Source organism: Lissotriton vulgaris, chromosome 2_2, assembly GCF_964263255.1.
Source record: "Lissotriton vulgaris chromosome 2_2, aLisVul1.2, whole genome shotgun sequence".
Classification (NCBI taxonomy): domain Eukaryota; kingdom Metazoa; phylum Chordata; class Amphibia; order Caudata; family Salamandridae; genus Lissotriton; species Lissotriton vulgaris.
In genome coordinates this window covers 318729234-318755837 of record NC_141688.1, presented here as the reverse complement: position 1 = coordinate 318755837, position 26604 = coordinate 318729234, and the positions used below count along the sequence as shown (strand labels likewise).

General features: G+C 47.5%; 1 protein-coding gene across 8 annotated transcripts in view; it reads left to right on the top strand.

Annotated features, from left to right (window-relative positions):
* CKAP5 (cytoskeleton associated protein 5) overlaps nt 1-26604 on the top strand; it is a 901993-nt gene that overhangs the window by 261081 nt on the left and 614308 nt on the right. For all 8 annotated transcript variants that reach the window (XM_086959680.1, XM_086959676.1, XM_086959682.1 and 5 more), the window contains exon 17: nt 7-192. In XM_086959680.1, the coding sequence (XP_086815806.1) occupies nt 7-192 (186 nt within the window). The remainder of the gene's footprint in view (nt 1-6; nt 193-26604) is intronic.

Genomic DNA, 26604 nt, shown 5'->3' with positions numbered 1-26604 from the left:
TATCAGGTGATGCAGATGAAGCTGCACGTAGTGGCTCTGGTAGCCCAGAACGGAAATTTCTCCAAAACCTCTGCTCTTGTGGTCATGGATGGGCTGGTGGATAAGATCGGAGATGTCAAGTGTGGAGGTAATGCAAAGGAAGCGCTGACTGCAATAGCGGAAGCCTGCATGCTTCCTTGGACGGCTGAGCAGGTCAGTTTTGGATCATGAATTTGTGTTCATTTTTATAGACTGTTCTCTTCCTCAAAAGCAGTGATTTTTAAGTCCTCAATTGATGGCTCTTTTCAATAAATGTTTAGCTACTCCGGGGGAGTTATCCCTGGCTGTATGCAAGTCAAAAATTGATAGAAAACTAATGTTCCGCCACATGACCCTTACCACCAACTACATAATGAATGTTTAGTTTGCGGCCTTTCACTTCTCATTATAGATCAAAGCTTAACTATTTTTCTCCCGATCCGCGGGAATCTCCAACTCCACCTAGGTGGCAAAGCCCTAGTTCCATAGCACTTACTTGGCACAGCTATATCTGAATCACAAGCACACTACACTAAGAGCTAGTAAAGGGCGATCACCTGAGCTATACTAACAGGTTATTTCTTTTGCCCTTCATGGAGCAACAAGCAGATTTTGTTTAAAAAAAAAGCCATTTTAATGAGGTCCTTACAGACTCACTTTAGGGCACTTGGCTGAAGCCTTGTTCATACCCGCCTCTTAAAATGCAGGTTGCTCATCGCCATCGCATTGCACCTGGTGACACTTCCTTTATTGCTTCTCATTTGTTCCACCGCTTCCCAAAAGGAATTTGAATCCAAGCCGAAAGACACCTACCATTTCCTGATAACAGAGCAGGACTTGTAGAGGAAAAGATCTTTCTGATGGATACATCTGCCAGTGGATTCCTCACCTTGTGAATATCCCCCTGCGTCAGCAACATTCGGAAATTCTTTTTGTAGCTTCACGCCGACGTGGACTACATCACAGAAGCATGGCATCGCGCGCGGCTCTGCTGACGTCACCGACTCCATAATAGGACCACGTCGGCGTGATGACATCAGTTCCCTTTTTTTCCGTGTCGTCGACGCCAACGGTTTTCGAGGGATCCTCTGTAATTCAAGAGCCTTGTACCCCTCTGGAGAACCGGCTGGCCCCATGGGTCTGATGGCATTTAACTTGGGAATCCCCCAGTCTTATGCTCCGGCGCCGTTCATGCCATTTATGCCGGCTCCGACACCGCCTTGGCATTTCTTGGTGCCGCCGAAGCCTTTAACCCTGATGCCTTAGTCACCGGCGCCGGTTCCGGTCCGACATCGAGAACTGAGGCCTGGTCTTCCAGCTCCGAGCTCTACGCCGGCTCCGTCTGAGTAGATTCCGGATCTGCTGGCACTGTTCCCGAAGGAGAGGTCGAGGCGTGTGGCTCAGCGACTTATGGATGAACAAAGATACCGGGAGGCCGAGATATAAAAGGGTGAGCTGCAGGAATCTGAGGATTTCTTTGATTTAAGGGAGGCTAGTGGACTGGAACTGTCACCGGATTGGGAGTTAGCCTCAGTCTCTGATGCCCCTCCTAAAGATGTGGCTCCATATCATGAAGTCATCAGGAAGGCGGCGGATGTATTGAATTTAACTCTACCTACTGCAGAGTACAAGTCGAATATTTTGACAGAAGTCCTCCACTCCATCTTCTGTTGTAGAGCCCACGCTTCCTTTCAATGAGTCTTTGACGGAGCCAATCTTAGAGGTGTGGAATAGACCTCTTACAGCTCCTGCTGTTTCAAAAGCTGTTGCGAAAAGATACAGGGTGGCTCCTGGTGACCCAGACTTCTTATCTTCGCATCCTTTGCCAGAGAGCTTGGTTGTACAGGCTGCCTGCTCCAAGAAATCCGCAGGTGCTTTTCCTCGGGTGCCTGGGGACAAGGAATCAAAAAAACAGGACCAAGCCGCAAAGAGTCTTCATCGGCGAGTATGGCTCTCAAGTCAACAAATGCTACATGCCTCTTGGGGCGTTATATCCATGCTTTGATGGATTCTGTGAAAAAGCTGGCTCCTAAAATTCCAGAGGCAGATAGAATTTTTTTTTAATGAGGTGATTGTTGACACTCTCTGCCGCTCGGCATGACATACAGAGTGGTTTGGACACAGCCGACTCGGTAGCGAGAGTTATGGGATCTTCAGTTGCCACCAGAAGAATGGCCTGGTTGATGTCCTTCCAATTCTCAGCGGATGTCCAGGCTGCCTTAATGGATCTACCTTTTGATGGCTCAGGCTTTTTCGGAAAAAAGGCTGATGCTGTGTTGGAGAGATTCAAAGACAGCAGAGCTACGGCCAGATCCTTAGGTTACTATCCAGGTAAACTGTAGGCAAAAGGTATAGGGGTTTTGGGAGATCCTCCTTTCGTCCCTACAAGCCGACGCAGCAGCAACAGCAAAATCGCTGTATAAGTCATATAGGGGCAAACAAAGAGCTCGTCCTAGAGGACATCAAGCATCCTCCTCCTCTTCCTCTTCCTCTCCCCACCTTCCTCCATCAGCAAAGCAGCCCTATATCAGCCATTCCGGATCATGCGGGTCCTCTGGGGGGTCGGCTTACCTATTTTCTATGAGATTGGGGATCGGTCACATCGGACCTTTGGGTTCTCAATCTTGTAGAGAATGGCTAAGCTCTTCCCTTTCGGGAGTTACCACCGAATTACCCTCCTTGCCAAGGGTTTTGCTCGGAGGACCACCTGCTACTCCTGCAGGAAGAAGTCCTGGCGTTACTGAGAAAAGGTGCGCGAAAAGGTGGTTCCGGAGCAGGAAAGGGGTCGGGGGTGCTCCCGGTATTTCCTGATCCCCAAGAAGGATGGCAGACTTCGCCCAATCCTGGATCTCAAGGTCTTGAACCTCCTTTCTGAAGCAGGAGAAGTTCAAGATCCTCACCCTTGCGCAGGTTCTTCAAGCGCTGCTGGAAGAAGACTGGATGGTGTTGATGGACTTGCAGGATGCATATTTTCACATCCCCATCCTGAAGTCGCACAGGATGCATCTCCGTTTTACGGTGGGTTCGCAGCATTACCAGTTTGCGGTCTTTCCTTTTGGTCTTACTACTGCGCCTCAGTTCTTCACCAAGGTGATGGCTGTGGTGGGGCACATCTTAGAGGATCAGGGATACCAGTTTTCCCTTATCTGGATGATTGGCTAATCAAGGCAGAATCCCCAGCAAAGGTGCTCCATCTTCTGCAAGTCACAATTCAGTTGTTGTTCATTTTGGGTTTTCGATAAATGTACCCAAATCTCACCTGGTGCCCTCCCAGCGCAACCTGTTCAGAGGTGCTGTACTGGATACAACTGTGTCGGGCATTCCCTCCTCCTCAAAGGATTTGCGACATACAGGAAATGATTCCTTTGTTTTACAATGGAGCAGTCGTTCCAGTCCTGAAGGTTCTTCGTCTGCTCGGTCTGATGGCTTCTTGCATTCTGTTGGTCAACCATGCAAGCTGGCACATGAGGGCACTCCAGTGGTGCCTCCGCAGGTAATGGTATCAGCACAACGGAGATCTCAGGGAGTCAGTGAGGATCTCCAGATAAGCTGCAGCAGATCTGTCTTGGTGGAGCGTGGAGGGCAATTTGTCTCAAGGAAGGCCCTTCCATCTTCCTCCGCCGGTTGCCACAGTAATACCTTTTGCATCCACTTTAGGGTGGAGTGCTCATCTGGGTTATCTGGAGATCAAGGGTCTTTGGTCTCCAGAGGAAAGGTTGCTTCACATCAAACTTTTAGAGTTGCGGGCGATACGTTTAGCGCTCAAGGCCTTCCTCCCTTCCCTTCACGGTCCGTCAGTTCAAGTCCTGACGGACAACACTGCCGCGATGTGGTATGTCAACAAACAGGGAGGAGTGGGGTTGCAGTACCTTTGCAGAGGCTCTGCGTCTCTTTTCCTGGGTTCAGGACCATCGGATTTTTTGGATGGCAATTCATCTGGCTGGGGCTCTGAACGTGCGTGCAGACACTGTCGGAAGTTCTCAGCCGATCACGAGTGGAGGCTTCATCCGGAGGTGGTTCGTCACGTCTTCCGGACGTGGGGGACTCCTTGGGTGGACCTGTTTGCCACTCACGAGAATGCTCACTGCCAGTCATTCTGCAGTCTCCAATATCTGATGCAGGGAGCTTTGGGAGACTCGTTTCAGTTGAGTTTGGACTCAAAACTCCTTTACACGTTTCCTCCCATACCCTTGATTCCTCTGGTTCTGAGGAAGATTCGCCAGGACCTGCCTAAGTCGTATTGATCACCCCGGATTGGCCTAGAAGGGAGTGGTCCACAGGTCTTCTCCACTTCTCCTTGTGCCCGCCACTCCATCTCCCTCTCAGGGCAGATCTCCTCTCTCAGATGGAGGGGCATGTTCTACTCCCCTACCTCCAGACCGTACACCTTCATGCCTGGAGATTGAACGGGGCAACCTGAATTCTTTTTCTCTACCACATGTGGCGGATGTCATCTTATCAGCCAGGCTTCATTCCACCAAGTCTATCTACTCTTATAGGTGGTCTAAATTTCTCTCTTGGTGTGGGGAGAAATCCATTGACCCGTTGAAGACTCTATTGTCTGACATTCTTCAGTTTGCGCTTTCTTTGGCTCAGCAAGGGTTTTTTTTTTGCAGTGCCCGAGTCGCAACCTTACCTGCTCCTGTTGTCCTGTGAACTGCTGCTGCCTGACCAGGGAACCCGCTGCACGCATCCCGCCGCCACACTCTGAAACCAGCATTGAGTGCCCGCTGAGTGGAGGGTGGGCTTCTGCTGCGAGGAGGAGACTACGTCGACCAGCAGACTTTGCGGCCGGAGCCGCACCTGGGGAGCATCGCGCCAAGCGGCGCATAAATTCCAGTACTACCTCCTGCGTCGCGGGACCGCGCGCGGGCTAACCCCGGGCAAAGGGCGGGCCCTCTGTGGCCCTCAGAGGCCAGAGGAGGCCGGGCTGGGCCACCCCCCCTTGGCAGGCCATTTCCACCTGGGTCATTTGCATTGTTATCAGGTCAGTGATAAGAGTACACTAAACTGCCCAAACATTTGTCCCACAGTAAATTTCGATTAAATGTAACACCAGCAGTGCCTAGGCCAAAAGACTTGCATAAAATGGCAGTAACAACTTCCACCACCCCGCGGCCAAGTCTGACTGCCATTGATAAAATGCTCCAGAAGACCATTGAGGTTGTCGCAACAGCCATCCAGAACACTGAAAGGCACCTTTCGCTTCCACCAAGCTTGTCCCCTCTCTTGAATCAAGAAAACTCACTGGATTCTCTACTTGCCGCATCCTATGCGGGGCTTCCAGGCACAGACTCTAATGAGAACTGCATAATTGTGGACACGGCCCCCCTTGAACACTTCATCACAGGTAGCAGGCTATCATCAACTCCCACCATGCTCAGGTCTGATATGAATAGAAGTCAAGACTCTTGTGTACATTTGGCTAATGACCTGGCACATCTAGATGCACTGGTCCATGTCTGACCTTGATGTTCGAGGCAAGTAGGCTGCTGAATTCATATCTGTGCATAGATCGCCGCCTAGTGTTGGGTCCGGATGATTGCACATTGTTGTCCTGGAAGAGTCTTCGAAGTATCACGAGATAGGTGGCTCCTCCCCTGGACTACAGTACGCATGGGCATCCACTCTATCCTCAGATTGTTTTTTTCCGCCATTGGGTTCGGATGTAGATTTGTTAACTCAAGTTCGGAATCAATAGAAAACTTTTTATTTTTGGCCAAAAGGCCTTTAGTTATCGTCGGTATGGTCTTTGCGATCGGTGCCCAGTACTTGTTCCGGCTCTATCCTCGAGCCGGACGTCAAGAAGAGCCGTGTGGCTTTTCAGCACTTGAGGCCCGGTCGGCGCCAGAGGCCTTATCGACGATCCATTATGGAACGGAGCCCGTTCAAGAGATGTCCCGTTTGCAACTCCAAGTAACAAGTGCCTGTCTCCGGATCACGATTAAGCCAGCTGTATGGCTTGTTCTCTGTTCCGCTCCAAGAAGACTATTCGCCTTCGCCGCGCAGCGCGAAAGGAGGCCCATTAGACGGCACCTGACCCGGTGAACATCTTCGATGCCGAGGAAGATTAGGGAGTCTAGCAGGAAGTTCAAGAGAACCTGTCCGATCCTGCATCGGAGATCGACTCCAGTTACGACGCAGATGTTGAAATGGTCGATAACTAAGACGTCGTCGGCAAGGTAGGAGACGACTATGAGGCCTTTGGGGCCGTGGAAGATAGCTCGAGCGAGGAGCTAGGCCCAACCGTTGGTACGGGGGCCTCAACCCAAACACTTCACAAGGCTCAGGTCGAGGGATCGCCACGCGGCCTTACCAGAGATCAAACCCTTAGTTCTACAGCCTCGCCTCCAGACCCGGCTACGGACATTACAAACAAGCCATCGGTTGACCGATCGAAACCTAAAGCATCGGTGTCTACAAAACCGAAAGCACCGGAAGCAAAATCGAAACCGAAAGTATGTATTACTTTGGTTGAATCGAAGACTTCTGAACCATCGGCACTGACGAAACAGAAGACTGTTATCGACCCGGGGAGGTCGCTAAAGAGTGTCGAGCCGAAGGCCGGGGCACCGAAGAAAATGGCCAAGGACGTTGACTCAAAGAAGTCGGCGCCGAAGGCAGTAGACACTAATAAGGGACTCGAAATTCAAAACGTTATCGATCCTAAACGTCGACTCGACAAGGCTTAGGGCAGTAAGGCTCACCGACCGACCCCTGCCCTCACCACGTCTTCAACAAGGCCGACACTGTCATCGCACCCCACCTGCGAGAAATCATCAACACATCCTTCGACACCGCCATCTTCCCCGAAAGCTGGAAACACGCCGAACTCAGCGCTCTACTCAAGAAACCAACAGCGGACCCCACCGACCTCAAGAATTACCGCCCCATCTCGCTTCTCCCGTTTCCAGCCAAAGTCATCGAGAAGACCGTCAACAAGCAGATGGCCGCCTTCCTCGAGACGAACGGATCCCTCGACCCCTCACAGTCCGGCTTCCGAGCCAAACACAGCACCGAGACCGCCCTCATCGCCGCCACCGATGACATCCGAGCCCTGATGGACAAGGGAGAAACAGCGGCCCTCATCCTCCTAGACCTCTCCGCGGCATTCGACACGGTCTGCCACCGCACCCTAATACAGCGCCTCAGCAACATCGGAATCCAGGACAAGGCGCTGGAATGGATCATCTCCTTCCTCGACGGAAGAACACAGCGAGTCCGCCTACCACCGTACAAGTCAGAGGCCTCCGAAGTCATCTGCGGCGTCCCCCAAGGATCATCCCTGAGCCCAACCCTCTTCAACGTCTACATGAGCCCCCTCGCGGCCATCGTACGCAAACACCACCTCAGCATCATCTCCTACGCCGACGACACCCAGCTGATACTCTCCCTGACCAACGACCCCGCCGCCGCCAGAGCCAACCTGCACGAAGGGATGAGAGAGGTAGCCGAGTGGATGACAACCAGCCGCCTGAAACTGAACTCGGACAAGACGGAGGTCCTCATCCTGGGCTCCTCACCCTCCGCCTGGGACGACTCCTGGTGGCCTCCCGCCCTGGGCACCGCACCCAAACCGACAGACCATGCACGAAACCTGGGCTTCATCCTGGACTCCTCCCTCTCCATGACCAGGCAAGTCAACAGCGTCTCCTCGGCGTGCTTCAACATCCTACGCATGCTACGAAAGATCTTCTGGTGGATCCCCACATAGACCAGGAAGACCGTCACCCAGGCCCTCTTCACCAGCCGACTGGACTACGGCAACGCCCTCTACGCCGGGACCACCGCCAAGCTCCAGAAGAGACTCCAGCGGATCCAAAACGCCTCAGCCAGACTCATCCTCGACATCCCACGATCCAGCCACATCTCCGGACATCTGAGAGACCTTCACTGGCTCCCTATCAACAAGAGAATCACCTTCCGCCTCCTCACCCACGCACACAAAGCCCTACACGACCAAGGCCCGAGCTACCTCAACAGCCGAGTCAACTTCTACGCTCCCAAACGCCACCTCCGATCAGCCAACCACGCCCTCGCCGCCGTCCCCCGCATCCGAAGAGCGACTACAGGAGGAAGGTCCTTCTCCTACCTGGCCGCCAAGACCTGGAACTCCCTCCCGTCCGACCTGCGCCTGACCCAAGACCACCTCTCCTTCAGGAAGAAGCTGAAGACCTTGCTGTTCGAGCAGTAGCGGCACCCCCCCCCCCCCCCCCCCCAAGCGCCTTGAGACCCTACGGGTATGTAGCGCGCTTTACAAGTGTCACTGATTGATTGATTGATTGATTAAGGCTGCAAAAAACAAAGGGAGTTAGAGTAAAAAGATAGGATTCCTACTCCACAGGCACTGATAAATAAACAAGGAGAATCCTACTTCCAGTGTGCACCACAAGGATGGGGAACACTCAGTGTTGTGTAAAATACCCCTCACACACCAACAGGCCCCTTGTTGTCATGCTTCATCATCGGGGTCTTCGCACCCCGCTAAGGGGATGCGGCACGCTGCGACCTGCGACTACGCGGAGCGTTGACAAGAATTGACTATGTGTGGTGTGTGTTGAGTGCAAGTGAGGGGATTAATGTGAGTGAAGGGTGTAGTGAAAAAGTTAAAAAGTACCTGGCTAGTGGGTGGTGTGAAAACTTTATTCTGTACCTCTAGCTGGTGCTATTAAAAAGATGTGCAAAAAGGCGAGGTTAGTTGTCTTAATTAGGGACAAAACCTCTGGTGTGCGTCGACATGTTTCGGAACTGGTGTTCCTTCTTCAGGACGGGGCACAACTTCCCACCCCTACTCACGTATTTCTATCAAAAAGTGTTATCTTAATTCTCTTTTTACTAAAAAGTGATAACAATCTCACGAAGGCTAGCAATGTGCCTACAGCGGTATTTTAGGTTCATGCACTTGCATGCCCTGAAAAAAGAAGAAAAACTCCATTTAGTTTGGTTACCATATAGGATTGGCTCAGACAGGTGCAGTCACCTGGAGCCCCAAACAGTTAAATTAACCTGTAAAAAAGGGGGACACACATAACATATAACATACAGGACACACTTAAGGTTTTTTTTAAAAAAATTGTTCTTTTTGGACATATTCATAGTCACTGTTGTATATTGCATCATGAGCATATCCAGAACATCAAGGTAGGTAGGTGGATCCACAATCTGTGAGGGTAAAGAAGTGGTTTCAGTGTTACTCCTTTTACTCACTGTTTGACTTCAAGCTAAATCTGGATATCTGGGAGTAGCTTTAGTGTGTACAATACTCACGGAATCCGCCTAAATTGGCCTCCTTCTACCACCTTGTGCTGCTCCGCTGTGAATGCGTTAGCGAGCGACATTGTGGTATATATTGGGGATTTTGGTGTTATCTCATTCGTTAATTAGCGGAAGTCGGAAGACGGCCATATAAGGGATATCCGCATCCCCGCCTATCGTATACATGTTCACCGTCTCGATGTAACATATATCCTTTCTCATACGTTAATTACCGGGTTTTTGGCAGACCAAATAAGGAGTATCCGCTTCCCTGCCTATCGCAAGCCCGGACACAAGTTCCTACTGCACACGGGTCCTTCTGGGCATGCCCGGTTGTTGAGCTGTTCAAGAGAGCTCGCGCATGCGCTTATCATAATCGCTGCACCTTGGTTTACTAGTTACCGGCGCATGCGCGGACGCATGAATCGTCTCTCTGTGTGGCACTGATCTCGTGCAATGTATGCCACCTTGGGCCAGCGGAAGTACTATTGCTTTCCCGTATTCTGAATATTGTTTATTTAATTTCTGGGGCATTCCATAGGACGATCCATAATTCAGTTTGTCACATGGGCAAAAGACATGAAGAGAAAATCCCCTCACTTGCACTCAACACACACCACACATAGTCAATTCTTGTCAACGCTCCCGCGTAGTCGCAGGTCGCAGCGTGCCGCATCCCCTTAGCGGGGTGCGAAGACCCAGATGATGAAGCATGACACCAAGGGGCCTGTTGGTGTGTGAGGGGTATTTTACACAACACTGAGTGTTCCCCATCCTTGTGGTGCACACTGGAAGTAGGATTCTCCTTGTTTATTTATCAGTGCCTGTGGAGTAGGAATCCTATCTTTTTACTCTACCTCCCTTTGTTGTTTTTTGCAGTCTTTAGGCAGCGCACAGCTGCGGGAGTTTTTTCTCCAGACACACATTATCACACACATAGAGACACACACTTAGGTATAATAAAAGAAGCCAGCGGTCCACTCAAAATGGAAGATGAACACGGCCTCACCTTTGCAGAGGATGAAATTGACAAGATCCTATCTGATACCAACCTCTTCGAAGGCCTGTGTAACCAGGAAACAGGCCCACAAACAAATGATTGGAATGAGCTGCTGAATCTCAGACGTAACCAAATAAAAGCAGCCCTACATGGGCTGTTCATGACTCAGTACCTTCGTAACAAAATGGCACCACCTGGCCTAATTGTTAAAAATGAACCACTCATTTTTCAAAACGATTTAATTTTTAAGAAAGAGTGGTCATTAATCTCATGGCACTGTTCAAGAGACTGGTTAGTACTCATAATTAAGACAGCTACCAGGATCACACAGGAACTCAAAATTGAAATAAACAAAATAGAGGTCCAACTGAAAACATACATCTCACCAGAAGAGTTGAAAACTAGACTCGAAGAATTAAACCAACAAATGACTGACTTCGAGTTCACTCTGAAACAGAGCAAAACTAATAAATTAACAAAAGATGTGGCAAAGTTTACCCCCGAAAATGCATATCCATACACGAAGGTGGATTACGTCTCCAAAAGCACCTTCAGCGACACGGATAGCGACACTTCTGATTATGGCTCCTCAGGTTCCAATTCAAGCGGGAATAGAGGAAACAGACAACGCAGAGGAGGTTGGAGACAAAGGATACAGCAGTTCCCTAGACAAAGGGGATGGCGTGGGTATCAACCACAAAATCAATTCCCACAATTTATGGGCCCACCACAATTCAACCCTTTTCAGTTTGGACCAATGTGGAACCAAGAATACAGCGAAGGGTACTATGGCCAGCAACAACCATATGGAGGGCAACAACAACCTTTTTTAGGGGCACGCCAGAACACACGAGGCAAGAACCGGAAAGGCAACACTGTCGCTTGGGAAGACCAGGAGCAGCCCAACGCCCGGACAACCCGGAGCATGACGGGGTCACTTCCCAACCAACCGTCAACCAGCAAGAGAGGGACCTAGTTGTGAATCTCACACCTATGACACTGACAGCGACACAGAAGAGTGTTCTAAACAAAGGCCTGGGGTTTGTACCAACTCAGAAACCAGATGTCTTCAAACTTAACATGGAACTACAGGATTTCTTCAGGAAACTAAAACTACAGGCCTTTTTCAAAGACAAGCCATTACCAGAAGATAAAACAGACACGGGTTTGAAGTTGAAATCAACCTTCACCCCACCAGACTCTACAATTCCCGTAGAAATCCTAACCTTTGAAAAAGCAGTGACCACTGAGGTCAACCAACTGAACACAAAAGGGAAGAATGTCTTCTATAACACAAGTGGTGATGAACAACAAGCCCTAAGAGAGCTGACAACCAACAGTGAGCTCGTTATAAAACCAGCAGACAAAGGGGGAGCGATAGTATTGCAAACCTTGGAGGCATACGATAATGAGTGCCAACGTTTACTATCGGATGAACGGAACTACAAAGTGCTGGAAAGAGACCCTACAGAAGGACTTCGGATCCGGATTGGCGGCATGGTAGAGGAAGGCCTAGCCCATGACTGGCTCAGCAAAAAGGAAGCGGATTTCCTACAACAACCTACTCCGAAAATACCATATTTCTACTGTATCCCGAAGATACATAAGAACATCGAAAATCCACCGGGAAGGCCCATTGTTTCCGGGATTGGGTCGATTCTGGAGCCATTGTCAAAATTCTCGGATGCTTTCCTCAGACCGATGGTACAATCTACCAACACATATTTAAAAGACACTAAAGCGGTCTTACAGCTACTGGAAGAGAAGGAATTTGATCCATCCACACAGCTCTTACTAAGCCTCGATGTGGAGAGCTTAAATACGAGCCTGCCCCATGAGGAGACACTACAGATCATAGAGGAAGTGCTCTTCAGCAATACATGGAAGTACCAGACACCAAGAAACCTGGTCCTAGAATGCATCATCATGGCTTTGAAAGACAACTTTTTCAAATATAAAGAGACCCTATACCTACAGACCCATGGAACGAGCATGGGTAGTACTTTTGCCCCAAGTCTAGCGGGACTATACGTCCACCATCTGGAACAGCACAAAATCCTACATGAAAACAATCCATACCGTTCCCAGATTAATACCTGGAAACGGTACATAGATGATATCTTCATCATATGGAATGGGGATATAAGCAGTGCCACGAATTTTGTAGCTTGGCTCAACAACCAGAATGAGTACCTAAAATTTACCAGCACTATCTCCAACACATCAATGGTTTTCCTGGATTTGAATATATACACTGAGGATGGAAGGCTGAAAAGCACCACCCATTTTAAACCCACCTCCAGGAACTGTTTGTTGCGATACGATAGTTTCCATCCCAGACATCTAAGGGAGAACCTACCGTATGGACAATTCTTACGACTCAGAAGAAATTGCACAGAATTGAACCAATTTAACAAACAGGCGAAGGATTTAAAAACCAAACTTGTACAGAGACAATAACCTGTTAAAACCATTGATAAAGCGATGAAACGCGCAAGGAATAACCACAGGGAGGCACTCCTAGAGAACAATCCACAAGATAAAGGAGCAAGCAAAAGACCAATTTGTGTTACGACATATACATTCATATCAAACCAGGTATCAAAAATCATAAATAAACATTGGGGAATATTGAACTGTGGAGACCTGGATTTTGAGAAACCAATGCATGCACACCGGAGGGGCAGAAACATTAAAGACATGCTGGTACATACGAGACCACGACAAAACCCCACTGGAAGACAGAATGTGACTGGGGTACAAGGACATTTCCCCTGTGGAGATTGCAGCTGCTGTCATCAAACCCAAAAAAGCAAAACCCTAACCTTTAGAAATGGCACATCATGGGAACAACGCCAGTTCTCCAATTGCAACACGAAGAACGTGGTCTACATGATAACGTGCCCATGTGGTCTAGAGTATATATGCTATAAATGGGGGGGTTATACCCAGACAAAGTTACGGGGACCTGGGTTATCAAATGAAGTATGGGAAGGGGTCCCAGTAAGCATGAAATAATAACAAAGAATGTCTAGAGAATCAAAAAAGACAAATCATGAAGGCACATTGTTTTATTCACAATGTGCTAGTATTTCGTATATACTTCACTGTTAAGCATTCATTGGTCAATGACAGTTTTACAGTGCCCCAAAAGTTGGGAAAAAGGGAAGGGGATGTGATATGTGCGGGTAATAGGTGAAGGAAAAGGGTTTGCAGTGACAGTAAAATCAGCGAATAGGACAAGTTCAATAAAGTTACATATTCATGTACCCAGAACCAGACCAATAGGTTCATGCAAAATATTTTACAAAAATCATACTCCAAATGCACAACAAATGAGAACAATGCGGTGTGGAGTTGACAGGAAAGAACAATGTGTTGTCGACGTTTCGACCCTCGTTTTCAGATATGCGTATTGATCTTGCCGTGGGGTCTTCCTCAGGGCTAGAGAGTTGGGGACACGTGACCTAATTAATGTACAAATATACATGTATTATCTTACAGGGACACAAATCACCGTAACTTACTCAAGCGTTACATAACACACCATCCATTAAATGGAGATGGCTGAAAGTTAACATGGAGTTTTCGGGGCAGGATAGATATTAATGCAACAGATATGTCGCTAATGGCGCGACTAAAACACCCAATTAATGTTTTATTAATCCTAAATGAATATAGTAGTGGAGCCATAGAGCAGTCTGGAGATGGGTCTAAACTTACAGGGGCAGCCCATCCACGGACACCTGAAGGCTACAGGTGAATAGGCCATAGTTACTGATAAGTACGGGCTAGTTGTACATATCAAACGTGTTAAAATCTCAAATATCCCATTAATGACTACTAACTACTGAGGTTAATATCGGTAGGGCTCGGAGAAGTTGGAACTTACCACTAACGTGGTGTGCACCGGACCCGTTTGGTGGAAGGTAGATATCTAGAATAGATCTGTAATTAAAAATATACAGTTCTTATTTTGCTGATAGTGCAAGGTTTATAAAAAAGCCAGAGTGGCCACATAGTTGAAAACTCACCGAGGTATTACTCGGAAGCGCCGTGTAGATTAATGGTGTGGGGTCCGAAAGGGCATCAATAGGGCAATAGCTCTAAATGTATAAAGAGCAAGGGCAGATATTAAAAATTAGATGTCAGACGGGTTGAACCCAAAAAAAACAGAGAGCCAGGGGTGGACTTACCCGGCAGCCGTTTTGCGTCAACATGCGGCGTGGGGTAACGAGCACTCGCGCTGAGGCATCGAGTTGATTGCAGGACTAAATAAAGAAAAGAGGGAATTATGGAGCGTTACAGGTATGTTAATAGGGCTGGGGGACGGAGCGTGCACTCGGGCGGGTGCCGACGCTTACCGGTGTATGGAGTGAATCCGAAGCCGTTCGCTGCTTACAAGAGGAATGGCGATGCAGAGTTCCGCTTACTAAGGTGTTGCCTGGGTAACATGTCACGTGGTACATCGACATGGAGAAAAGACTCACTCGGTCAGTGGATCGCGTAGGGCCAGGCAATCGGTGGAAATAAACACTGGAAGATTGCAGACAATGTTCATTGTGTAAATGCACCTAATAATTCAAAACGTTAAAGCTGCCAGGAATGGCGTATTGTGCAGCAAGGTAGCCCTCACGGCAGGTAGATAGTTACATGTGCAATAACAACTCCTATTGTGACGGGATCGTACTGTCTGAGCAGAATTATGCAGAAAGATGCTGGGCAGAGGAGGCGATCCCGTAATTATGAGGGAAAACATCGGCGTGGAAATGACTCTAATCACCTATAGATAGTAACTTCTCAAATTCATTACTAGATGTTGTGCAGACATGAATAATAACATCACAATCACACCATAACGGTCTCTTAGCCAAAAGTCCATAAACTAGGCAGAGTGCACAAATCAATGGCGTACCTCACACAAGCGGGTATAGGCCACTGTACCTCTTTAATGTAACTGGATTAGCCTCAGTATTTAAAACAAAGTGTTCAGAATTACCCAATCAATTACGGAGTGATTTCATAGTTGATAGATAGGCAAGAAATCAAACTTACTGTAGCATTATGGTGGTGGCGTACCTCGCACACGCGGGTAAAGGCCATATACATTTTGTGACTGCTGTTAATGCACAATAAAACTACTGGTGTCTTGACTATGTGTGGATAGAGGCTAGACGCAATGGACCACCCTTCAAGGTAGATTAGTCATAAGGACGAGTGGGACCTCAGGCTCATTGTTATATCTAAGTGTAGATACAGGGCATGAACCGTAGCATAGAACCAATCATCAAGGCAAAGTGGCCAGTTGGGAGAAAGAGCTATCCTGTTCGTTAAGCCCAAATTCAATGGAGTTGAATGTGAATATCCACTTTAGTTCCCGGGTGTTTAGGATATTGGAGATACTTCCACCCCGCGGGCCCAATGTGGCTCTCTCAATAACTAACCACTTTAGGCTTTCTGGTGTATGGCCAGCTGATGAGAAGTGATCGACTAGCGGTGCCCCCTGAGTCTTGCATCTGATTCTGCTCATATGCTGGAGTATCCTTGATTTGGCTTTTTGTTGAGTTTGGCCAATGTAAATCAATTGACACGGGCACAGGATAGCATAAATGATGTTTTCAGAATTGCAGTTGGTGTGTGATTTCATGACGATTTTGTGTCTTCCGTGTGAGAATTCCCTTGTTTGGATTGTGCTGGCACAAGCTTTGCAGCAACCACATCTGAAATGGCCCACAATAGGAGGAAGATTCCACAGAGTTGGAATAGTTGGATCATCCGATGTTTTTAGGAAAGAGCGTACCACATGATCCTTGATGCTTCTCGCTTTTTTAAAAGCATGGAGTGGCAGGTCGGTTTGTTGGATATCATCAGAGATGAGTGCCCAATGACGGTTGATAATCTTTTTTTTATTTTGTTACTGGCTGTATTGAATGTAGTGACACAGACGATTTTTTGTTCAGATTGATCTTTGTCGGTCTTCGGGATCAAAAGTTCTTCTCGGGGATAGAACCAGGCTCTTTTGCGTGCGCGTTTGACAAGTTGTTTGGGGTAGCCTCTGGATAGGAGTCTCTGTTTGAGTTCTTCAGACTCACTAAAATAATGATCTTTGTTTGCTGAAAGAAACTCCCTTCTGCATTACGAGAGTCACCACCCACGTGCCCTCCGTGACAACCTGCCTTTCGGGCAATTTTTGCGTATTCGCCGCAATTGCTCCAACAAAGATCATTATTTTAGTGAGTCTGAAGAACTCAAACAGAGACTCCTATCCAGAGGCTACCCCAAACAACTTGTCAAACGCGCACGCAAAAGAGCCTGGTTCTATCCCCGAGAAGAACTTTTGATCCCGAAGACCGACAAAGATCAATCTGAACAAAAAATCGTCTGTGTCACTACATTCAATACAGCCAGTAACAAAATAAAAAAGATTATCAACCGTCATTGGGCACTCATCTCTGATGATATCCAACAAACCGACCTGCCACTCCATGCTTTTAAAAAAGCGAGAAGCATCAAGGATCATGTGGTACGCTCTTTCCTAAAAACATCGGATGATCCAACTATTCCAACTCTGTGGAATCTTCCTCCTATTGTGGGCCATTTCAGATGTGGTTGCTGCAAAGCTTGTGCCAGCACAATCCAAACAAGGGAATTCTCACACGGAAGACACAAAATCGTCATGAAATCACACACCAACTGCAATTCTGAAAACATCATTTATGCTATCCTGTCCCCGTGTCAATTGATTTACATTGGCCAAACTCAACAAAAAGCCAAATCAAGGATACTCCAGCATATGAGCAGAATCAGATGCAAGACTCAGGGGGCACCGCTAGTCGATCACTTCTCATCAGCTGGCCATACACCAGAAAGCCTAAAGTGGTTAGTTATTGAGAGAGCAACATTGGGCCCGCGGGGTGGAAGTATCTCCAATATCCTAAACACCCGGGAACTAAAGTGGATATTCACATTCAACTCCATTGAATTTGGGCTTAACGAACAGGATAGCTCTTTCTCCCAACTGGCCACTTTGCCTTGATGATTGGTTCTATGCTATGGTTCATGCCCTGTATCTACACTTAGATATAACAATGAGCCTGAGGTCCCACTCGTCCTTATGACTAATCTACCTTGAAGGGTGGTCCATTGCGTCTAGCCTCTATCCACACATAGTCAAGACACCAGTAGTTTTATTGTGCATTAACAGCAGTCACAAAATGTATATGGCCTTTACCCGCGTGTGCGAGGTATGCCACCACCATAATGCTACAGTAAGTTTGATTTCTTGCCTATCTATCAACTATGAAATCACTCCGTAATTGATTGGGTAATTCTGAACACTTTGTTTTAAATACTGAGGCTAATCCAGTTACATTAAAGAGGTACAGTGGCCTATACCCGCTTGTGTGAGGTACGCCATTGATTTGTGCACTCTGCCTAGTTTATGGACTTTTGGCTAAGAGACCGTTATGGTGTGATTGTGATGTTATTATTCATGTCTGCACAACATCTAGTAATGAATTTGAGAAGTTACTATCTATAGGTGATTAGAGTCATTTCCACGCCGATGTTTTCCCTCATAATTACGGGATCGCCTCCTCTGCCCAGCATCTTTCTGCATAATTCTGCTCAGACAGTACGATCCCGTCACAATAGGAGTTGTTATTGCACATGTAACTATCTACCTGCCGTGAGGGCTACCTTGCTGCACAATACGCCATTCCTGGCAGCTTTAACGTTTTGAATTATTAGGTGCATTTACACAATGAACATTGTCTGCAATCTTCCAGTGTTTATTTCCACCGATTGCCTGGCCCTACGCGATCCACTGACCGAGTGAGTCTTTTCTCCATGTCGATGTACCACGTGACATGTTACCCAGGCAACACCTTAGTAAGCGGAACTCTGCATCGCCATTCCTCTTGTAAGCAGCGAACGGCTTCGGATTCACTCCATACACCGGTAAGCGTCGGCACCCGCCCGAGTGCACGCTCCGTCCCCCAGCCCTATTAACATACCTGTAACGCTCCATAATTCCCTCTTTTCTTTATTTAGTCCTGCAATCAACTCGATGCCTCAGCGCGAGTGCTCGTTACCCCACGCCGCATGTTGACGCAAAACGGCTGCCGGGTAAGTCCACCCCTGGCTCTCTGTTTTTTTTGGGTTCAACCCGTCTGACATCTAATTTTTAATATCTGCCCTTGCTCTTTATACATTTAGAGCTATTGCCCTATTGATGCCCTTTCGGACCCCACACCATTAATCTACACGGCGCTTCCGAGTAATACCTCGGTGAGTTTTCAACTATGTGGCCACTCTGGCTTTTTTATAAACCTTGCACTATCAGCAAAATAAGAACTGTATATTTTTAATTAGATCTATTCTAGATATCTACCTTCCACCAAACGGGTCCGGTGCACACCACGTTAGTGGTAAGTTCCAACTTCTCCGAGCCCTACCGATATTAACCTCAGTAGTTAGTAGTCATTAATGGGATATTTGAGATTTTAACACGTTTGATATGTACAACTAGCCCGTACTTATCAGTAACTATGGCCTATTCACCTGTAGCCTTCAGGTGTCCGTGGATGGGCTGCCCCTGTGCGTTTAGACCTATCTCCAGACTGCTCTATGGCTCCACTACTATATTCATTTAGGATTAATAAAACATTAATTGGGTGTTTTAGTCGCGCCATTAGCGACATATCTGTTGCATTAATATCTATCCTGCCCCGAAAACTCCATGTTAACTTTCAGCCATCTCCATTTAATGGATGGTGTGTTATGTAACGCTTGAGTAAGTTACGGTGATTTGTGTCCCTGTAAGATAATACATGTATATTTGTACATTAATTAGGTCACGTGTCCCCAACTCCCTAGTCCTGAGGAAGACCCCACGGCAAGATCAATACGCATATCTGCAAACGAGGGTCGAAACGTCGACAACACATTGTTCTTTCCTGTCAACTCCACACCGCATTGTTCTCATTTGTTGTGCATTTGGAGTATGATTTTTGTAAAATATTTTGCATGAACCTATTGGTCTGGTTCTGGGTACATGAATATGTAACTTTATTGAACTTGTCCTATTCGCTGATTTTACTGTCACTGCAAACCCTTTTCCTTCACCTATTACCCGCACATATCACATCCCCTTCCCTTTTTCCCAACTTTTGGGGCACTGTAAAACTGTCATTGACCAATGAATGCTTAACAGTGAAGTATATACGAAATACTAGCACATTGTGAATAAAACAATGTGCCTTCATGATTTGTCTTTTTTGATTCTCTAGACATTCTTTGTTATTATTTCATGCTTACTGGGACCCCTTCCCATACTTCGTCTAGAGTATATAGGCATAACTACCCGACCCGTCAAAGTGAGGATAGGGGAACACAAAAGCAATATACGGTGTAAAAAAACGACCACCAAGATGGCATCGCATTTTTTGGAACGTCAGCATTGCATTAATGACTTACGTTGGACGGTTATTGAACGTCTAACATCTGAAACAGGCCTGTTCCAGAAAGAACGACGATGGGTATTTCGCCTGGGAACCCACATCACAGGTCTTAATTACGACATTCCATAGAGCCAAATTACTGGACTATAATTGAAACATTAGGAACGTCATTAAATTCATTTTTTTCATTTTTTGGTTTCAGAAAAAGAAGGGCTTATAAGACCTCAATCAAAACCTGATGTGTCTTTCCCACAGAGAATGATATAAGAGATTACGGAACGACCGTAAAAAGCATGCATATAATTGAATTAGGAGAGTGTTAATCACGTTTTCTGTTCATGTCTTTTGCCCATGTGACAAACTGAATTATGGATCGTCCTATGGAATGCCCCAGAAATTAAATAAACAATATTCAGAATACGGGAAAGCAATAGTACTTCCGCTGGCCCAAGGTGGCATACATTGCACGAGATCAGTGCCACACAGACGATTCATGCGTCCGAGCATGCGCCGGTAACTAGTAAACCAAGGTGCAGCGATTACGATAAGCGCATGCGCGAGCTCTCTTGAACAGCTCAACAACCGGGCATGCCCAGAAGGACCCGTGTGCAGTAGGAACTTGTGTCCGGGCTTGCGATAGGCAGGGAAGCGGATACTCCTTATTTGGTCTGCCAAAAACCCGGTAATTAACGTATGAGAAAGGATATATGTTACATCGAGACGGTGAACATGTATACGATAGGCGGGGATACGGATATCCCTCATATGGCCGTCTTCCGACTTCCGCTAATTAACGAATGAGAACACCAAAATCCCCAATATATACCACAATGTCGCTCGCTAACGCATTCACAGCGAAGCAGCACAAGGTGGTAGAAGGAGGCCAATTTAGGCGGATTCCGTGAGTATTGTACACACTAAAGCTACTCCCAGATATCCAGATTTAGCTTGAAGTCAAACAGTGAGTAAAAGGAGTAACAACACTGAAACCACTTCTTTACCCTCACAGATTGTGGATCCACCTACCTACCTTGATGTTCTGGATATGCTCATGATGCAATATACAACAGTGACTATGAGTATGTCCAAAAAGAACAATTTTTAAAAAAAAAACCTTAAGTGTGTCCTGTATGTTATATGTTATGTGTGTCCCCCTTTTTTACAGGTTAATTTAACTGTTTGGGGCTCCAGGTGACTGCACCTGTCTGAGCCAATCCTATATGGTAACCAAACTAAATGGAGTTTTTCTTCTTTTTTCAGGGCATGCAAGTGCATGAACCTAAAATACCGCTGTAGGCACATTGCTAGCCTTCGTGAGATTGTTATAACTTTTTAGTAAAAAGAGAATTAAGATAACACTTTTTGATAGAAATACGTGAGTAGGGGTGGGAAGTTGTGCCCCGTCCTGAAGAAGGAACACCAGTTCCGAAACATGTCGACGCACACCAGAGGTTTTGTCCCTAATTAAGACAACTAACCTCGCCTTTTTGCACATCTTTTTAATAGCACCAGCTAGAGGTACAGAATAAAGTTTTTTCACACCACCCACTAGCCAGGTACTTTTTAACTTTTTCACTACACCCTTCACTCACATTAATCCCCTCACTTGCACTCAACACACACCACACATAGTCAATTCTTGTCAACGCTCCCGCGTAGTCGCAGGTCGCAGCGTGCCGCATCCCCTTAGCGGGGTGCGAAGACCCCGATGATGAAGCATGACACCAAGGGGCCTGTTGGTGTGTGAGGGGTATTTTACACAACACTGAGTGTTCCCCATCCTTGTGGTGCACACTGGAAGTAGGATTCTCCTTGTTTATTTATTAGGGCAGTAAGGACCTAGAGTCCACGACCGATGGCTCTAAAGACCCCGTCGAGTCAACCCAGCCATCCGCCTCCTTTTCGAAGCAAGTGTCTGACTCGCTGCAACGCATTAAAGAGAAGGCTGTTGCTGTCGGACCGAAGGCCACTCCACCCCGAAGCCGGTCAGTAAACCTTCGAAGTCGTCTGCACCGATTCAGTTCACACTGCCGCCGAAAGTGGTACCTAAGGTGTTCGCACCTAAGACGGGCGTCGAAGCAGCAAAGAAGGTGTCCACGGACCTTTTCCACCTCTCCTCTCACCCGCCGCTCCGTCTCCCTCTCAGGGCAGACCTCCTCTCTCAGATGGAGGGGCAGGTTCTACACCCCCACCTCCAGACATTACACCTTCATGCCTGGAGATTGAGCGGGGCAACCTGAGTTCCTTTTCTCTCCCTCACGATGTGGTGGATGTCATTCTTTCTGCCAGGCGCGACTCCACCAAGTCCATCTATTCGTGTAGGTGGTCTAAGTTTGTCTCTTGGTGCAGGGAGAGGGATGTTGACCCGTTGAAGGCTCATTTGTCTGACATTTTGTTGTTTGCTCTTTCTCTGGCGTGGCAAGGTTTTGCTGTTGCCACGGTCAAAGGATATCTTTCGGCTTTATCGGCATTTCTCTGTTTGCCGGATCAGCCGTCTCTTTTTAAGTCTCCTGTAGTATTAAGATTTTTGAAGGGGCTCACTAATAAGTTCCCTCCTTCTCCCTTTATTGTTCCTCATTGGGACTTGAATCTTGTGTTAACCTATCTGATGGGTTCTCCGTTTGAACCTTTGCACAAGTGTCCCATGAGGCTTCTTTCTTTTAAAACGGTCTTCTTGGTTGCAATTACCTCGGCAAGGAGGGTAAGTGAGCTTCAGGCTCTTAGTTCCAAGCCCCCGTTCTTGTCCATTCATGCTGAAAGAATGGTTCTCAGGACCAGGGCTGCTTTTCTGCCTAAGGTGGTGACTCCCTTCCATCTAGGTCAATCCATTTCCCTTCCTACCTTTTATCCTCTCCCACACCCTTCCAAGGAGGAGGAGAGGCTTCATCGCTTGGACCCAAAGAGAGCGGTTAGTTTCTATCTTGATAGGACTAAAGACTATCGGATTGACGATCAGCTCTTCGTGGGTTTTGCTGGCTGCAAGAAGGGCAGAGCGGTTTCCAGGTGGATTATCCTCTGCATCAAGATTTGCTACTCTCTGGCGGGTAAGGACCCTCCTGAGGGTATTAGAGCTCATTCAACTAGAGCGAAGTCTGCAACTTCTGCATTGTCTAGAGGTGTTCCTGTTGAGGACATTTGCAGGGCCGCGACATGGGCCTCCCTCCACACTTTTGCAAAGCACTACTGCTTGGATGCTGAGCTGAGGAGGGACGCCATTTCGCGCTCTCTGTTCTCCAAGATTTCCTGGTGTAGCAGGGTGGACACCCTCCTCCGGGAGTGGGGACTGCTGTGGGACTCTATTCACAAGTTGAGGAATCCACACGGCAGATGTATCTATCTGAAGAACAAGTTACTTACCTTCGGTAACGCTTTTTCTGGTAGACACAGTATCTGCCTGTGGACTCCTCACGGACCCACCCGCCTCCCCGTTGTCCACTCTGCTATACCTGGGTTTATGTGCAAATGTATTTATGAATTTGTATTTCTGATGTTTTATGCTTTTGCATTTTTAGTATTTTTGGATTGCGTATACTTTGTACATTGTATATATGTGTATATTTGTTGGTCCGTCCGGGTGCCTCGAAGGCACGGAAAAAAGGGCAGAACTGACATCATCACGCCGACGTGGGCCTTATAAGGAGTCTGTGACGTCAGACGGAGTCGCGCGCGATGCCGTGCTCCTATGACGTCGTCCACGCCGGCGTGCTACAAAGAATTTTCCGAACGTTGCTGGCGCAAGGGGGATATTCACAAGGTGAGGAATCCACAGGCAGATACTGTATCTACCAGAAAAAGCGTTACCGAAGGTAAGTAACTTGTTCATCTGGCTCAGTCTGGCCTTAATTTCCATTCCATTAAGGTTCATCTTGCTGCATTGACTGCTTACAGAAAATGCACTTCGCAGACATCCTTCTTCCAGGTTCCTGTGATTAAGGATTTTTTGGAAGCATTGAAGCAGGTGTTCCCTCCTGTTCGGCTTCCTTTCGCCTGCATGGGAATTGAATGTGGTGCTGTCCAAGCTGATGAAGGAACCTTTCGAGCCTATTCACAAGGCTTCGCTGCAGCACCGGTCTTGGAAGGCGGCGTTCCTCGTGGCCATTATATCGGCCTGCAGGGCGAGTGAGATTCAGGCATTATGTTGCCAAGAACCTTGTACTGTGTTTCATGCTGCTAAGGTTATGCGTACTCACCATAAGTTCCTTACCAAGGTGATTTCTGATTTTCATGTTAATCAGACTATAACTTTACCGACTTTTTTCTAGAATCCTTCCACTCCAGCGGAAAGGTCTCTTCATTCCCTGGATGTTAGAAGGGTATTGAAATTCTATCTGGATAAAACGAAAGACATTTGCAGGTTCGACCACTTGTTTGTCAACTATGGGTCGGTTAGGACTGGTCTGGCTACTTCGAAGCAATCCATCTCTAGGTGGATTGTGTCTTGTATCCAGCTTTATCAGAAAGCGAATAAGACATTAGTGGGTATAAGCCTAAGGCTCATTCCAGCAGTCACAACTGCTTTGCTTCGTAATGTTCCCATTGCAGAGATCTGCAAGGCTGCCACTTGGAAGTTGGTCCATACATTTGCTAAGCATTACTGTCTGGACTCTGATGCCAGGGCAGATGTTCAGGTCGGACAGGCTTAGCTGCGAAATCTGTTCGCATAATAAAGGTGTCTTTTTTTTTTTTTTTCTCCACCGCCGGGTTGTTTTTTGGATGGGCTTGCCATTCTATTCACTAGATTATGACTATACACTGAGATCCCCACTACAGAAGTAGTTTCTTACCTGTAACTCCAGTTCTGTAGTAGGGGTAGTCCTAAGCGTCCACCCTCCTCCCCGGTAGAGAAAGAGATGAAATAAGGAATGCTACAGGTCTAGCTGATACACCTCCAAAAAGAACTGAAAGTGGAGGGAGTTGCTGTGCATTCTGGGATACCAGGAGAGTTCTGGAAAGTTTCCTTAAAGGCACGGTATCCCTTTTGAAGCCACATAATGGCAGCCTATGGGGGCTTGTCTGTATTGTCCTTCCTCTCTATCATTCCAAGGATGTGGTGAAGAGGAGGAGGAGGGGGGGAAGGAGTGTTCTCCATGGTTAGAAACCTGGCAGACAGGTCTAAGTGTGATATTTGTGGAATATCCTTGCATTTCTAGTTGAAGTACTGAACAGTGTAGCCTTGCATGTATAGGCTGCATTATTTGTCTTTAAATTTCTCTTAAGTGTCTATGCAGTACTGCTAAGAAGACCGCTTAAGAAATTATTTTTGATTGCTCCGGGGTCCCCGCACATGAGCGGGACTATTCACTAGATTGACTATAACAGAGATACCCCTACTACAGAACTGGAGTTACAGGTAAACTACTCCATAGGCTACTAGGATCTAGGCCTTGGGCCTTTTTTCTTAGGGCTTACTACCATCATTTACCTTTGGCACTGCTTTTTTATTTACCGTGGGACTCTCGTCTCGGCGACGGGGAATGATTCAGGCATGTGAATCTATGAAAGATACCAATACTGGATAATTGGTAAGTAACTTGTTTTCTGACTTTGTTTTCATACAAAACACAGCTCAGCACTTGGAACATTTTAGGATCAAAAAATCATAATCCTTGTTTCCTATAGTGAAAGAGGGTTATCAGTTTACAGGTAAGTAAACAGCCTGCAAGAATAGTTTTGGGGGGCTAGAACTAGGGTTCTCAAATTGCACCACCAGCGGCACTCGGGCGGCTGAGTGCAGAGTGCAGGGGTCCAATGTTGACCAATGAGGCTAAGAGGGCCTTCGGTCAGGGGCTGCTAATGAGCAGACCACTCTGGTGTGGGAGCAAGGCTCCTGGTGTTGGGATCAGCACTGTGGGTGCCAACAATCAGCACAGGAACTGACCCACCAGCTGCATGGAGGCAGCTGGATGCAGAGTGCCAAGAAGACATTGGGAGCCCTTCGGTTTTGCAATGAAGAGCTCCAGTTTGAAGAAAAGGCTTCAGGCTCTGCAACAAGGTTTCCTGAGACAACCACCGGCAGGAGATTTAAGTTGGGTTCTTGGGGGATACCTGGACACTGTTGATTGGGCCACCGAAGGCTGTTGGGTGCAGGGGTGTTTTGAGGCCTTGGATCTTACCAGCTTTGGTTGCAGTCGGGGGTGGGGAGACCCTTCAGGTTGAGGCTGCACGTGTCGGTCTCAAACTCTAGGTAGTTCGGATCCCCAGAGCCCAGGTCAAGATTGCTAGGGAAACCTAGTTGTGTTGGGTTACTCTGGCCGAGGGCGTCCGGTGCAGTGGTGCACAGCTGCTTGAATCCAGGTTCTGTGTTGAGCAAATCCGATGCTCATGAGTGACTGCAGGACAGGTCCTCCGGGTTCTGGATGCTGGATGTTGAACATGCCAGGCTTTCTACTGTAGGCAGGTCTGAGTGGGGACAGGCCGATAGCGTTTGGGCCAAAGTAGTCGGTGTCCTCTTCTTCCCGCGCCAGCACAGCTCTTTGCCCCTTTCTTCCTCAAATCTGAGGAGTCAAGGTTCAGGGTTGCCCCTAAAAACTAAATTTAGGAGAGTTTACATGGGTGTACAGGTCGGGAAAAATAGGTCCCTTCCTTGGGTGGGTGCACCCCAATCATACCACCTTCCAGTGGTAGGTGTGAAATGATCCACTCTAATATGCTTGGTCCCCTCCTCTTCAAGAAGGAGGGACAGATGTGTTCTTCACCTCACCTCTCCACCTAAGGGGTGGGGTTGGCAAAGGTGGGCACACCTCTCCTAACTTGGTTTTTCACTGATTCTCCCACCCAAGAAGGGGTGGAGGCAGGGGAGGAGGCATGCCACATATGCCCAGGATGGGCTTGGTTTCTGGATCTGGAGAGCGGATGCCCTCTATCCAGGGG